Source organism: Dromiciops gliroides, chromosome 3 (assembly GCF_019393635.1).
Source record: "Dromiciops gliroides isolate mDroGli1 chromosome 3, mDroGli1.pri, whole genome shotgun sequence".
Lineage (NCBI taxonomy): Eukaryota > Metazoa > Chordata > Mammalia > Microbiotheria > Microbiotheriidae > Dromiciops > Dromiciops gliroides.
Genome location: NC_057863.1, coordinates 617,191,179 through 617,203,467, shown reverse-complemented (window position 1 = coordinate 617,203,467; position 12,289 = coordinate 617,191,179). Strand labels below are relative to the sequence as shown.

At 47.7% G+C, this 12,289-nt stretch overlaps 1 protein-coding gene across 5 annotated transcripts in view; it reads left to right on the top strand.

The window, feature by feature from the left end:
• The window catches only part of ARHGEF10L (Rho guanine nucleotide exchange factor 10 like), a 237,951-nt gene that overhangs the window by 26,682 nt on the left and 198,980 nt on the right, over window positions 1-12,289 (top strand). For all 5 annotated transcript variants that reach the window (XM_043997671.1, XM_043997670.1, XM_043997669.1 and 2 more), the window contains exon 2: window positions 11,724-11,794. In XM_043997671.1, the coding sequence (XP_043853606.1) occupies window positions 11,758-11,794 (37 nt within the window). In that variant the 5' untranslated portion in view covers window positions 11,724-11,757. The remainder of the gene's footprint in view (window positions 1-11,723; window positions 11,795-12,289) is intronic.

Sequence of the window (12,289 nt, the reverse complement as noted above, 5' to 3'; positions counted from 1 at the left end):
CCTTATCCTGCCAGGTGATCTTCAGAATCTTCCCAAGACAATTCAGATGGAATGCGTTCAGTTTCCTGGCACGGAGCGGGTGTGCTGTTCTATGGTGGACGGGGCCTCTCACCTCTGGCTCTCCATGAATCTGGCCCACACAGGGACTGAATGCGCTATTTTGACCACCTTATTGCACCAGCCCACTAAACTCATCTTGTGCCCATAGGGAGGGAAATAGCCCGAAAGAGGTGGAACAAGAGGAATCTGTTTTCTTTGGATGGCCTGGTTAACCCTTCCCTATGCAATCAGCTTGTGAATCATGGAAAACGTGTGTTGGATGGCCCTGCCTCCAGTCGATGAGTGTTCTGTCAGGGCTGTTCTTTCTCTTTTGAGCTGGGGAAACTCAGGGTACTGCCCAGAGATGGAGGAGCTTGGGGTGAGGCGCTTCCTTCTGTGGTTTTGGTTGTGGGCTGATTGTGGGGAGCTTCCTGCCTCCAGAAATGAGGAGTGGGGTGCTCTTCCTCCTCATCCATGCATGCGAGCATGGGCAAAGCTTTTAAGCATCTGTGGGCGAGAGGAGGATCAGGGCAGGGGATGTGGATGAGTCAGTAAAAAATGTTGGAGGAGAGAGATGGGGAGAGGGCTTTGGGGGAAAGGGGGCAGACAAGGAAGGCACAAAGTCCAGCCAATGGAGATACTCTTCTGAGTTCCTCCATGCCCTTGATAGTGAGAAAGCTCTAGAGCTGGGCTCCCATTAACAATATTATTTTAATAACAAATTATTATTGTAACAATCATCATTTTGGCAAACATTTCTATAGCACTTAGATATTTTCCCAATCAACCTTATATATGTTATTTCTTTTTTCCCCTTTTTTCCTTTTTCTTTGTTGTTGTTGTTGTTGCAGGGCAGTAAGGGTTAAGTGACTTGCCCAAGATCACACAGCTAGTAAGTGTTAAGTGTCTGAGGCCAGATTTGAACTCAGGAAGATGAGTGTTCCTGACTCTATGCACCACTGTGGCATCACCTAGCCATCCAGTCCATTAGCTGGGGCAGCCAAAAAAGCTTAACACCATCTTGCTGGCCTGTAATACAGGCATAGCTTCTAGGAATAAGACGTTAATGATCCTGCTGCAATTTGTTCTGGTTCAACTTCATCAGGAGGCCCATGGTCAGTTCTGGGCACCTTAGAAGGATACTGGGGGTGGCTAGGTGGCGCAGTGGATAAAGCACCAGCCCTGGATTCAGGAGGATCTGAGTTCAAATCCAGCCTCAGACACTTGACACTTACTAGCTGTGTGACCCTGGGCAAGTCACTTAACCCCCATTGCCCCATTAAAAAAAAAAAAAAGGATACTGATAATTTGGAGCATGTTCAGAAGAAGACAACCACGCTGGGGAAGGGCTTTGAGGGCATGACACAGGAGACTCAGTTGAAGGATCTGGGTATGTTTAGGTTGGAGAAGAGAAGACTGGCTGAAAGGAGGAGTAGACCTCCTAGCACTGGAGCTGCTGTCTGGTTGGGGAGGGATTAGTTCTGTTTGCCTGGAAACCCCAGGGCAGGAACTAGAGCAGGTGGGGGCGGGGAGGGAAAAGAGGCTTCTTTGGGCTGGTTAGGAGAAAGTTCCCAGCTAACTTGGGGTAGAGTTGTAGGAAAGTGAATGGACTCCCTATGGGTGGGGCAGCTTTCCTCTTGTGGCTGGGCTAGATGGTGTGCTGACTCTTGATTCTCTGGTTCTGGGATTCTTCTGTTCTGTACCCAAAATGTTCTTTCTCAACTCTAGAACGCTGACATTCTTTTTTTTTTTTTTTTTGCGAGGCAATTGGGGTTAAGTGACTTGCCCAGGGTCACACAGCTAGTAAGTGTTAAGTGTCTGAGGCCAGATTTGAATTCAGGTCCTCCTGAATCTAGGGCCAGTGTTCTATCCACTGTGTCACTTAGCTGCCCCAAACGCTGACATTCTAATGCTCCTTCAAGGCCTAGCTCTAATTACTCCTTTTTTGGCAAGCCTTCAGGGATCCTATTTCCCTCATCTGATCTCACAATGACCTCATAGCTCGCCTCTGCATTCATCAATATCTGATCTGCATCTTATATTTGTGTACCTGTCTTGTTTCTCTGGCTAGATTGTAATCTCTCTTTCTCTTTTTTCTTTTCTTTTCTTTTCTTTTCTTTTCTTTTTTTTTTTTTTTTGCGGGACAGTGAGGGTTAAGTGACTTGCCCAAGGGTCACACAGCTAGTAAGTGTCAAGTGTCTGAGGCTGGATTTGAACTCAGGTCCTCCTGAATCCAGGGCCAGTGCTTTGTCTACTGTGCCACCTAGCTGCCCCTAGATTTTAATCTCTTTAAGGCCAATTCACTGTATCTTATTTCCCTTTTGGATCTCATTGCAGCACTGAGTACTTGGTTAGTAAATATTTGTTCAATAAGTGAAGGGAAAGGGGCAGCTAGGTGGTGCAGTGGATAGAGCACCGGCCCTGGAGTCAGGAGGACCTGGGTTCAAATCCGGCCTCGGACACTTAACACTTACTAGCTGTGTGACCCTGGGCAAGTCACTTAACCCCAATTGCCTCACTAAAAAAAAATATATATAAGTGAAGGGAAGAAAAAAGAGAGGGAGAGATTAGAAAGGGATAAGTGAATGGAGTGGGGAAAACCCCTAACTATGGAGTAAAGGAATCCCACCTCTTCCACTAATTAGTCATGTGACCATGGCTAATTCACTTCTCTCTGACCCTCAGTTTCCTTCTCTGAAAAATGAAAGGGTTTGTGGTATATTCTCTCCCAGCTCTGATACACTTTATTTATTTTTTTTGTTGCTGTTCTGGGGAGAGCTAGAATGGCCTAAACTTTGCCTAAGGTCACCTATACCACAAGCTGGCTACTCTGTCTTAGGTAAACCTTTGTTACCTCTCCTTCCTCAGGAGGTGCTGCCCCATGGAGTGCTGTGTCTGTGCTTAGGCCTCACCTTTGCCCATCAGTGGTGCCAGTGTTTGCAAAGTTCCCATTGTGCTTCCAAATCAAACTTCCAGGGCAACTGCAGCACAGACTCCTGATCTGGGCTCACATTTTGGTCTTCTGGCTTTCCTCTTTCAGACCAGAGAAGGACAGGCTACCTAAGCTGTCAGGGGCCCCAGTTTATGACACTGTTTCTGACAAATCCAATCTCTATTAAAAAAAATTTCAGCAGATATCTTTTTTTTGTGTGTGTGTGGGGCAATGTGGGTTAAGTGACTTGCCCAGGGTCACACAGCTAGCAAGTGTCAAGTGTCTGATGTCGCATTTGAACTCAGGTCCTCCTGAATCCAGGGCCGGTGCATTATCTACTGTACCACTTAGCTGCCCCTCAGCAGACATCTTTGAAAGTTAATTTTTCTCAATGAACAAGAATCCTTCCTTTCCACCCCCCACCCCCCCACTGAAAGAGAAAAAAAATCTTGAAACAAATATGTATAGTCAAGCAAGGCAAATTTCTGTATTGGTCCTGTTCAAAAAACATCTTGGTCTGTACTGAGTTCAATAGCTAGCTCTCTCTCTCTGTCTCTCTGTCTCTGTTTCTCTGTCTCTCTCTGTCTCTGTTTTTCTCTGTCTTGGTCTCTGTCCCTCTCTGTCTCTGTCTCTCTGTCTCTTTGTTTCTGTCTCTCTTTGTCCCTCTCTGTCGCTCTCTGTCTCTTTCTCTCTGTCTCTTTGTTTCTGTCTCTCAGTTTCTCTGTCTCTCTCTGTGTCTCTGTTCTTCTCTGTCTCTCTCCCCCTGACCCTCTCTCTGTCTCTCTCCCTTTCTCTTGGAGCCTGGCTTGGCAGGAACAAAGGGGTTAATCCCCAGGAGCTAAAGAAGCCAGAGGGCTGGGGGAGGGGTCAGGGGAGGGATGGAGGCTAAGGGTGACAGAGCCCTTTCTCTAAGAGGCCTCCCTCCCTTCCCTTCCTCATTACTGGGACCCTCACATACACAGCCCTCGGTTACTGTGGCAACCAGACAGGCCAGCCTTGGAGAGCCCTGGAAAGGGTGATGGCTGCTGGGGGAGGTTCCCAGGCCTGCCTCCCTGTGGGATTAGCTATGACCAATTGGAGTCATGGCTTCCCCCTCTTGCCTGGGGAAGGGGGACTGGTCTGCCAGAGGGGGAAGGAGGTGAATGAGGACTATGAGGGAGGGGGGCAGCATGGCCTTGGAATAGAAGCACCATTGTTAATGGCTGAGGGGCATTTCCCAAGGCTGACCCCCTCCCCATCCCAGCAGGGTCACTTCCATTCAGGAGTCCCCATTTTGCCATTCCCTCTGTTTCCCTCTTGTCTACCACAAGTCTTCCTAGCTCAATTTCCCCCTCTAATTTATATGCTGATGCAATAAGCTTGCTTAATGTAGCTTGGCTTGCTTCTCCTCCTGTCTGTTTGGATGTCTTCAGTGGCCTTCTATTGCTGTAGGGTAAAAGTTCAGAGTCTAGAACTGATGTTCAAGGCCCTCCACACAACCCAGAATCACTGAAGTCAGAACTCAGCAGTTTGTTGAAGTTATTTGAATTCTCCCCTTCTACACCCCACCCTCCTTGCATCATGTGGAGGCAGTTCATTAGACTGAAAGGGTACTAGATTTGGAGTTGGGGGATCCGGGTTCCAATCTTGGATCAGCCACTACCTCCCTTCCTGACCTTCCTAGCCCTGGGCCTCAGTTTCTTCATCTGTAAAATCTTGTATCTTCAAGGCTTAGTAGGTACTTAATGAATGCTTATTGACTGACTAAAGGGCTGGCTGTCTGGAGGGGAGGGGAGGACTACATTGGAAAATGTAGGTGATATATAAACAAAAGATATGAATAAAACTGTATTTTTTTAATAAAACTGTATTTTTAAGAAAGGCTATTGAAACAGTCCAGGCTCTAGAGAGATGATGAGGACCCGGCCTAGGGGAATGGCTTCTGTCTCGAATGTGTTTTATTTTACTTTTTACATCCAGTGCAGTGTGGGGAGGAAGAGAATTGGGAGGGAGAAACAATAAATACTTCTTAATTGAAAGAACAAATTAAACAAAAAGACAGCTGGGGATAGATGGGAGAGCTGTTCTGAAGGTAGAATCAGAGATGAGCAATGAGAGGAGATGAAGAGGAGGGAGGGACCACCCCGTACCAACTGTGGCCTCAAGCAGTGAAGGGGTGATGGGCTCTACTGGACGCAGCATCGAACTCAACCTTGTCCTCCAATTGGAGCATCTGGTGCCAGAGCATCCCCCGGAAGAAGGACCTGAAACAGAGATGAAAGAGAAGTGCTGCTATGGGGGAGGGGTGGCCCTGCTCCGAGGCCCAGCCTGGGGGGAGGGAGGAGAGTGATGGGACCTGGAGAGGACCCAAATCTGGGCTGTCCTCCAATCCCAGCAGAAGGGCATGCAGGAGCCAGAGCTTCATCCTGCCCTTGAAAAGGAGAACATTCCTCATCAAGGGAGAACTCGTTGCCTGGGTTTCTGGTGGCAAAGATATGCCGCTTCCCATCTCTGCCACCTCCGTCTCTCATGAACCACATCATTTTTTACCACTAAAGCCAGTCCAACTGACCCACTTTAGGAAATTCAATGAGTTGAGCCATTTTTTAGATTTCTTTTTGGGCTGATTTAATGGCAGGAAGTTAGAGGCAGAGAAAGGAGAAGTTTACTCAAAAATGCTGCCTTTGCTGGTAGTGGTATCTGCAGCCTCTTCAGACTTCTCAGTCACTTATTCATTCAACAAACATATAGAAGGGCTGTGGATAAACTGGAGAGGACAACTAGGATGAGGAAGGACCTTGACGTAGTCTTCCCCTCCCTTCTGAATTGAGTCTTTTTTTTTTTTTTTTTTTGGTAAGGCAATTGGGGTTAAGTGACTTGCCCAGGGTCACACAGCTAGTAAGTGTTAATTGTCTGAGGCCAGATTTGAACTCAGGTCCTCCTGAATCCAGGGCCAGTGCTCTATCCACTGTGCCACCTAGCTGCCCCCTTCCCCTCCCTTCTAGAGGACCATCTCAATATAACAAAGAATTTTTTAAAAGGGGGAAAAAACTAGTTCAAAAAAACTAACCAACATATCAACCAATGTTATATCTAGTGTTGTGCACTGGTCTTCCTCTACCTCTGCCAAGAAAAGAGAGAGGCACCTTCTCATATCTCTTTTGAAAACAAGTTTGATTCATTAGACTGCAGTAGCCTCTGAATTGGTCTCTTTGTTTCCTGTCTCTCCCCTCTCAGGTTCATCCTTTGACCAGCTTTCAGACTGATATTCCTGTAACACAAGTCTGACCATTTTACTTCTTTGCTCAAAAATCTTGCGTGGCTTGCTATTGCCTCTGGGATCAAAAAGACACTTCCTATTTTGACACTTATGGCTGCAACTTTCCTTTTTTAGCTTTTTTAAAAAATTGCCCCTCTTCATCTCTAAGGCAAGTGGGTTCTTAACCCTTTTGGGTGTCCTGGACCCCTTTGGTGTGGTTTGGTGTAGACTCTGGACTCCTTTTTTTTTTTGCGGGGCAATTGGGGTTAAGTGACTTGCCCAGGGTCACACAGCTAAGTGTCTGAGGCTGGACTTGAACTCACGTGCTCCTGAATCCAGGACAGGTGCTCTATCCACTGTGCCACCTAGCTGCCCCGACTCTGGAGTCCTTTTAAGAATAATATTTTAAATGCATAAAATAAAAAAATATCCAGAACAGAGATGAAAGAGAAGTGGGGGTGGGTGGGCTGGAGTGAGGGGTGCTGCTCAGAGGCCCAGGCTGGGGGGAGGCACAACCTCCAGCTCAGTTGGAGTTGGGGTAGAAAGAAGGGAGGAGAGTGATATTTCTGAATTGTACTGAAGTGCAGTTTTATCAAAATTAAAAAAAAAATAAAACACCTAACTCATTCACAGAACCTACAGGTTAAGATCCCCAAGCTAGGCAATGCTTTGCACACAGTAGACACTTTTTTTTTTTGGGTGAGGGAATTGGAGTTAAGTGACTTGCCCAGGTTCACACAGCTAGTAAGTGTTAAGTGTCTGAGGCTGGATTTGAACTCTGGTCCTCCTGAATCCAGGGCCAGTGCTATATCCACTTTGCCACCTAGCTGCCCCGCACAGGTGACACTTAATAGGTGTTTATTGAATTGAGTTACCTCCTCACATCCTCCATGGATGTGGACACTCCCCTTTCCTACTGTCTCCTGTAACTCTGGAGACAGGTCTATGGGCAGAGCAGGGGAGAGATCCTCCTTTTCCTTCTCCTCCTCCCCTTTCTTCTCCTCTTCTTCTTCCTCCTCCTCCTTCCCCTGTTCCTCCTCCTTATAATGTTCAAGGTTTTCTTGCAGGGTGTTGTAAAAAGAGCAGGAACCCTGAAGTTGGAGGACCTGGTTCTGAGTCCCACGCTCTGCTATTTACTGTGTGACCTTGGTCAAGTCACTAAACCTTCTATTGGTTTCTGTTTCTTCATTTGCAAAATAGATAGATAGATAGATAGATAAATAAAAATGAGGGGGTTGGATTGGATGACTTCTACGGTTCCTTCCAGCTGTGAATCCCATGATCCTAAGGACTGGTCCTCCCTCTAGTGGCACTTGGGAACTACCTTTCCCCCACAGGAAGCTATCTCTACCTCTGGGCTAGGGTCCTGGGCCCTTGTTGGATGCTGCAGGGTCCTGCCTGGGTTACTTTTCCTCCAATCAATCAATAGCTCAATCAATTGATCAATCACCATTTTTAACAGACAGTAGCAAGTTGGATTCTGGCACATCATCTCCTTTTCTATGGCTCCTCAATGAACCCCTGGACTCTGGGGAGGCCAAGGTCCTGAATTCTCTCTGAGAGCAGCCAGAGCCCGGCATGCTTGGGAAGCCAGGAGTGAGGTGAAACTAGTCTGGAGACCCAGGGAAATGCTACTTGTTCTGCTGGAAGCAGTGGGTGGATGGTCGTTTCCCACCCCTCCTCAATGACCTCACTTCTTGTAGGGAGCTCATTTTCTCTTCTGTTCCTAAAATCCCAGAATGCCGTGCTGCTGGACTTGTGTGCTCACCCCAGCCCTCTACCACTCTTCTTCCTTCCAGTCTTTCTGTTCCATTTCAGTCTGGGGAGTTTCTCTGCCCACAGACCCTCAGGGTCCCATCCTCCAGTTGTCTGCTCCTGCCTCTGCCCTTGGACCTAGAAGCAGCCTTTAGGGTCAGCTGGCAGATTTAACTGTGGAAGGGACCTTGGAGGTGATCTCAATCCCTTCCCTCCCCATCCCTCCATTTTATATAGAGAAGGAAGTTGAGGCCCACCTAAAGCCATAGAGAAACATGATGGTCACAGAGGGGCATATTGGGAGGGCCTGGCAGATGCAGCAATTAGGATCTGAGACTCTTGGACAGCAGACAACCGTTCATTTCATTGAATGAAATTTCATTTCATTTAATAAACTTTCATTTTCCTGGAGGCCTCGTGGAAGAAACTCTGAGATAAGATACAGCTTCTTCTCTTCCTGGGGCTCACAGGCTAATAAGGGAATTGGGCAGAAACATAGACAACTGTAATACATAATAATAAAAACTAATAATCTTAGAAGGGTGCAAAGAAAGTACCCTGGGAAGTTGGAGAGAGAGAAGACTTCCTGGAGATGGCAGCATTTTATTTTATTTCTTTTTTGGTGAGGCAATTGGGGTTAAGTGACTTGTCCAGGGTCACACAGCTAGTAAGTGTCAAGTGTCTGAGATCGGATTTGAACTCAGGTCCTCCTGACTTCAGGGCTGGTGCTTTATCCACTGTGCCACCTAGCTGCCCCCATGGCAGCATTTTAGTTGGGCTTCAAAGGAAGTCCATTTTATAAATGCCTTCTCATTTTTGTCTTCATATTCCCAGTGGTTAGCACAGGCCTGGTCAGGCAGATAGTGGACTCTTTACAAATGCTTCTGGCCCTGTGCTAGGTGCTGGGGATATGAAGACAAAAACAAAACTGTCTCTGGCTTCAAGGAGTTTACAGTCTATAGGAGGAAGCAACTTGTACATAGATAAGGAAATGCAAAATATCTGCAGTGTAAATTACATGGAATTGAGCGACAAGAACATGGACAACTAGGATGATTAGGACAGACCTCATGCAGGAGGCAGCCCATGAGCCGAACCTGGACAGGTCGTGTTCCTGGTTCGAAGAGGGGGAGATGGGGAGGGACAGCATTCCAGGCATGGAGGACCATCTGCGCCAGTCCTGTGCAGGGAGTTAGAAGGCAGGCCAGTTTGACCTGGACATAGAATATGTGGAGGAGAGTGAAGTGAGATCAGTCTGAAATGGGGAGTTGGAGCCAAAATGTGGAGGAATTTAGATGCTGAGCAGAGGAGTTTGGATTTTACCCGAGGGGGAATAGGGAGCCCCTGAAGCTTCTTGAGCAGGGAAAGGAACAGATCTGTGCTTTAGGAAAATCAGTTTGCCATTTATGTGGAGAATGACTTAGGGAAGGGGAAGAGAGAGCCTGGAGACAGGGAAGAGGCACTTACTGTAGTAGAGGGGAGTGAGGGATATAGGTAGTGGTAGTTACCAGCACGAAGGGAAAGAAGGGGATAGATAAGGCTGGATAATGTGTGTGTAAGACTTAAACGACTCAGCGGGTTAGTGTATATGGGGCGACCCTCTTATTTTAGAGTAGGGGAAACTGAGGCCCAGTGAGAGGCAGGACCGAGGCTAGACGCCAGGGCTTTTCAAACCTCCAATTATGGTGCTCACGATACTTTCATGATGCTTTATTTATAAGTCTTCCCTAAAAGCCGAGACTCAGGTTGTCTGGGAGCCAGGGGATCATGAGGTCAAACTGGCCTGGGTGGTAGGAAATGAAGGGTAATGAAGAAATACCAATCCTGGGCTGTGTGTTGGGGGTGGTGGTGGCACTTAATGGATGAGCGTGAGATCCATTAATTTTCAGAGGGCAGGATCTATGTGGTGTGTTGATTGATTAATGCTACAGGAGAGGCCATCTGGTCCCATTAGCAGCCTCTGCCTAGGGCTTGTCTCCTGAGCTCCTGTGATGATAGGGAGAGGAAAGCTCAGAAAGAATCTGTGATGGCCTCAGCCCTGGACCCTGGGAGTGAGGAGCCCCTGCCATCTGGGGGCCTTTTGTCTTGTGTTCATTACCTCGAGCATAGCCAGTGATGAAGACAAGGGCTCCCATTTATATCACACTTTCTCCCATCCCTCCATCTTTCCTTCTCTGCTCCCTCCTTCTTCTACCTCTTTTTTTTTTTAAGCTTTATTTCCTTCAGGTAAGGAACAACCCGTAACAACTCCCCTTCTCCTTTTTTTTTTTTTTTTTTTGGTGAGGCAATTGGGGTTAAGTGGCTTGCCCAGGGTCACACAGCTAGTAAGTGTCAAGGGTCTGGATTTGAACTCAGGTCCTGAAACCAGAGCCGGTGCTGTATCCACTGCACCACCTAGCTGCCCCCTTCCTCCTTTTAAAGAATAGCTTCGAGGCAGGCAGGTGGTGCAGTTATCGCTTCCACATGAGGGTGGAGGGGTAGAGGTGTGGTGAACCAGCAACCTGGAAAATCCAGGTAAAGTTTTTTTCGCCACCCCTTCATACCAGAGAAGAAGTCTGAATTTGTTCTTTTTCTTTCATGGGGAAAGTCGTGATGTGGAAGGGGGAATTGTATAATGGGTAGAACACTTTACTTGGAGGTGGGAAGACCTGAGTGTGAAGTTTGCCTGAGACATTAGCTGTGTGACCTTGAGCTAGTCACATAACTTGTATGTTTCAGTTTCTTCATTGTCCCATGCCTGCCCCAGACAATGCCCTAAGGTGTAAAGTTGTAGAATAAATTTGCACTGGGAGAGGGTGTTTCCTCTCCTGAGACATCTGAATGAGTGAAATTAGTCGGATGAAAAAGAATTGTGACAGCTGACAGCCACATAGATGGTGTTTTAAAGTTTCCAGGTCACTTGCATGATCCCATCTCAGTTCTGTGAAATAGGTGCAATGGACATATCCTCCTCAGGTCACAGATGTGGAAACCGAGGCACATCAAAGTTAAGGGACTTTTCCTAGGTCATGCAGCCACTGACAACCAGTAACCAGAAAAGAGTCTGAACTCGTATTTTCCTTCCTCCGGGGAAGTGTAAGAGCTGAGATTTGAGGCTGGGCATTTCTGGTGCCCAATCCAGCCCTCTCCCCAGCACACCATCCTATTTCTCCCCCTCTCAGGTGGGGATGGGGAGAGCCAAAGAGGGCAAGGCCTCCAACCCAGACAGCAGGGGGAATGTTGGGCCAGTTAGAGAGGGAAGGGATGGTTCATGTTTGGCCAGGAGGAGGAAATGCCCTGCCAATTCCCAGAAGGTAGCTGGCCAGGCTTGCTTATGCGTTTGTCTTCAGCTCAGGCCCAGGCTTATGTCTGGATCCGAGGGTTAACTGGAATCTTCACCCCAGGTTGGAGTACGAGGAGAGCCGGGTAGGCTTCTGTCATTTGAAAGCAGGCTGGTCTCCTTGGGTGGTGGGAGGGTCTGCTGTAGGGGCCGGAAGAAGGTGGGGAAGTAGCCAGCTCTACGTTGTCCACCTGTGGTTTATCTTTGGGTTAATGATTTGCAGAGGGAGTGGATCAGGCTCCTTCTTGACCTGGATGCTCCTCCTACAGCCAGTGGGGCAGCCGCCGGAGGTGAAGTGTATAAGATGGTGGGGAGGGGAGGGCTCAGGTCTTCCTGGGTTGGGGAGGGGGGGTGTCAGTGGTCTGATCACCCAACCTTGGGATGGCGATGAAGCCATTCCCCTTCCCCTCTCATCAGATTTCCTCTCTTTCTTCCAACAGGAGAAGGCGGTGAGCTGAGCGCAGTAAGAGGCAGATGGCTTCCTCGGACCCGTCTCCTCAGCCCGTAGTAGGTACTGTAACCACCAGAATTTATTTTTCCTGTCTTGCTTCTCATTTTATGTTAGAAGGGGGAGCCTTTTCAGGTCACCAAGGGCTGCCACACCCATCTCTGAGGCACGGGGCTGAAAAAGTCAATTTGGATGAGAATATGTGCCCCTGGGTCTGAGGGGCAAGGTCTTTGCAGGCAAGGAATTAAAAACTCCTGAGTTTAAATCCTATCTCTGATGTGGACTTGTGTGATGTTAGTGAAGGCTTAGGGATCGCATTAGGGTTAGGGATCGCATTAGGGTTAGGGTTAGAGGCCCCTCTACTGTGCCTCAGTTTCCCAAGAGCAGATCTAATTCAGTAACCATTTATTTAGTACCTATCATGTGATTGGTGCTAGAAAAAATATGGTGATACCTCGATTCATAGATTCTGTCACCATCACTACTGCCATGCCTAATAGGAATTACTGTAGTGGTCTAGGGTTTGTAAAGTACTTTCCTCCCTACAACCCCAGGATA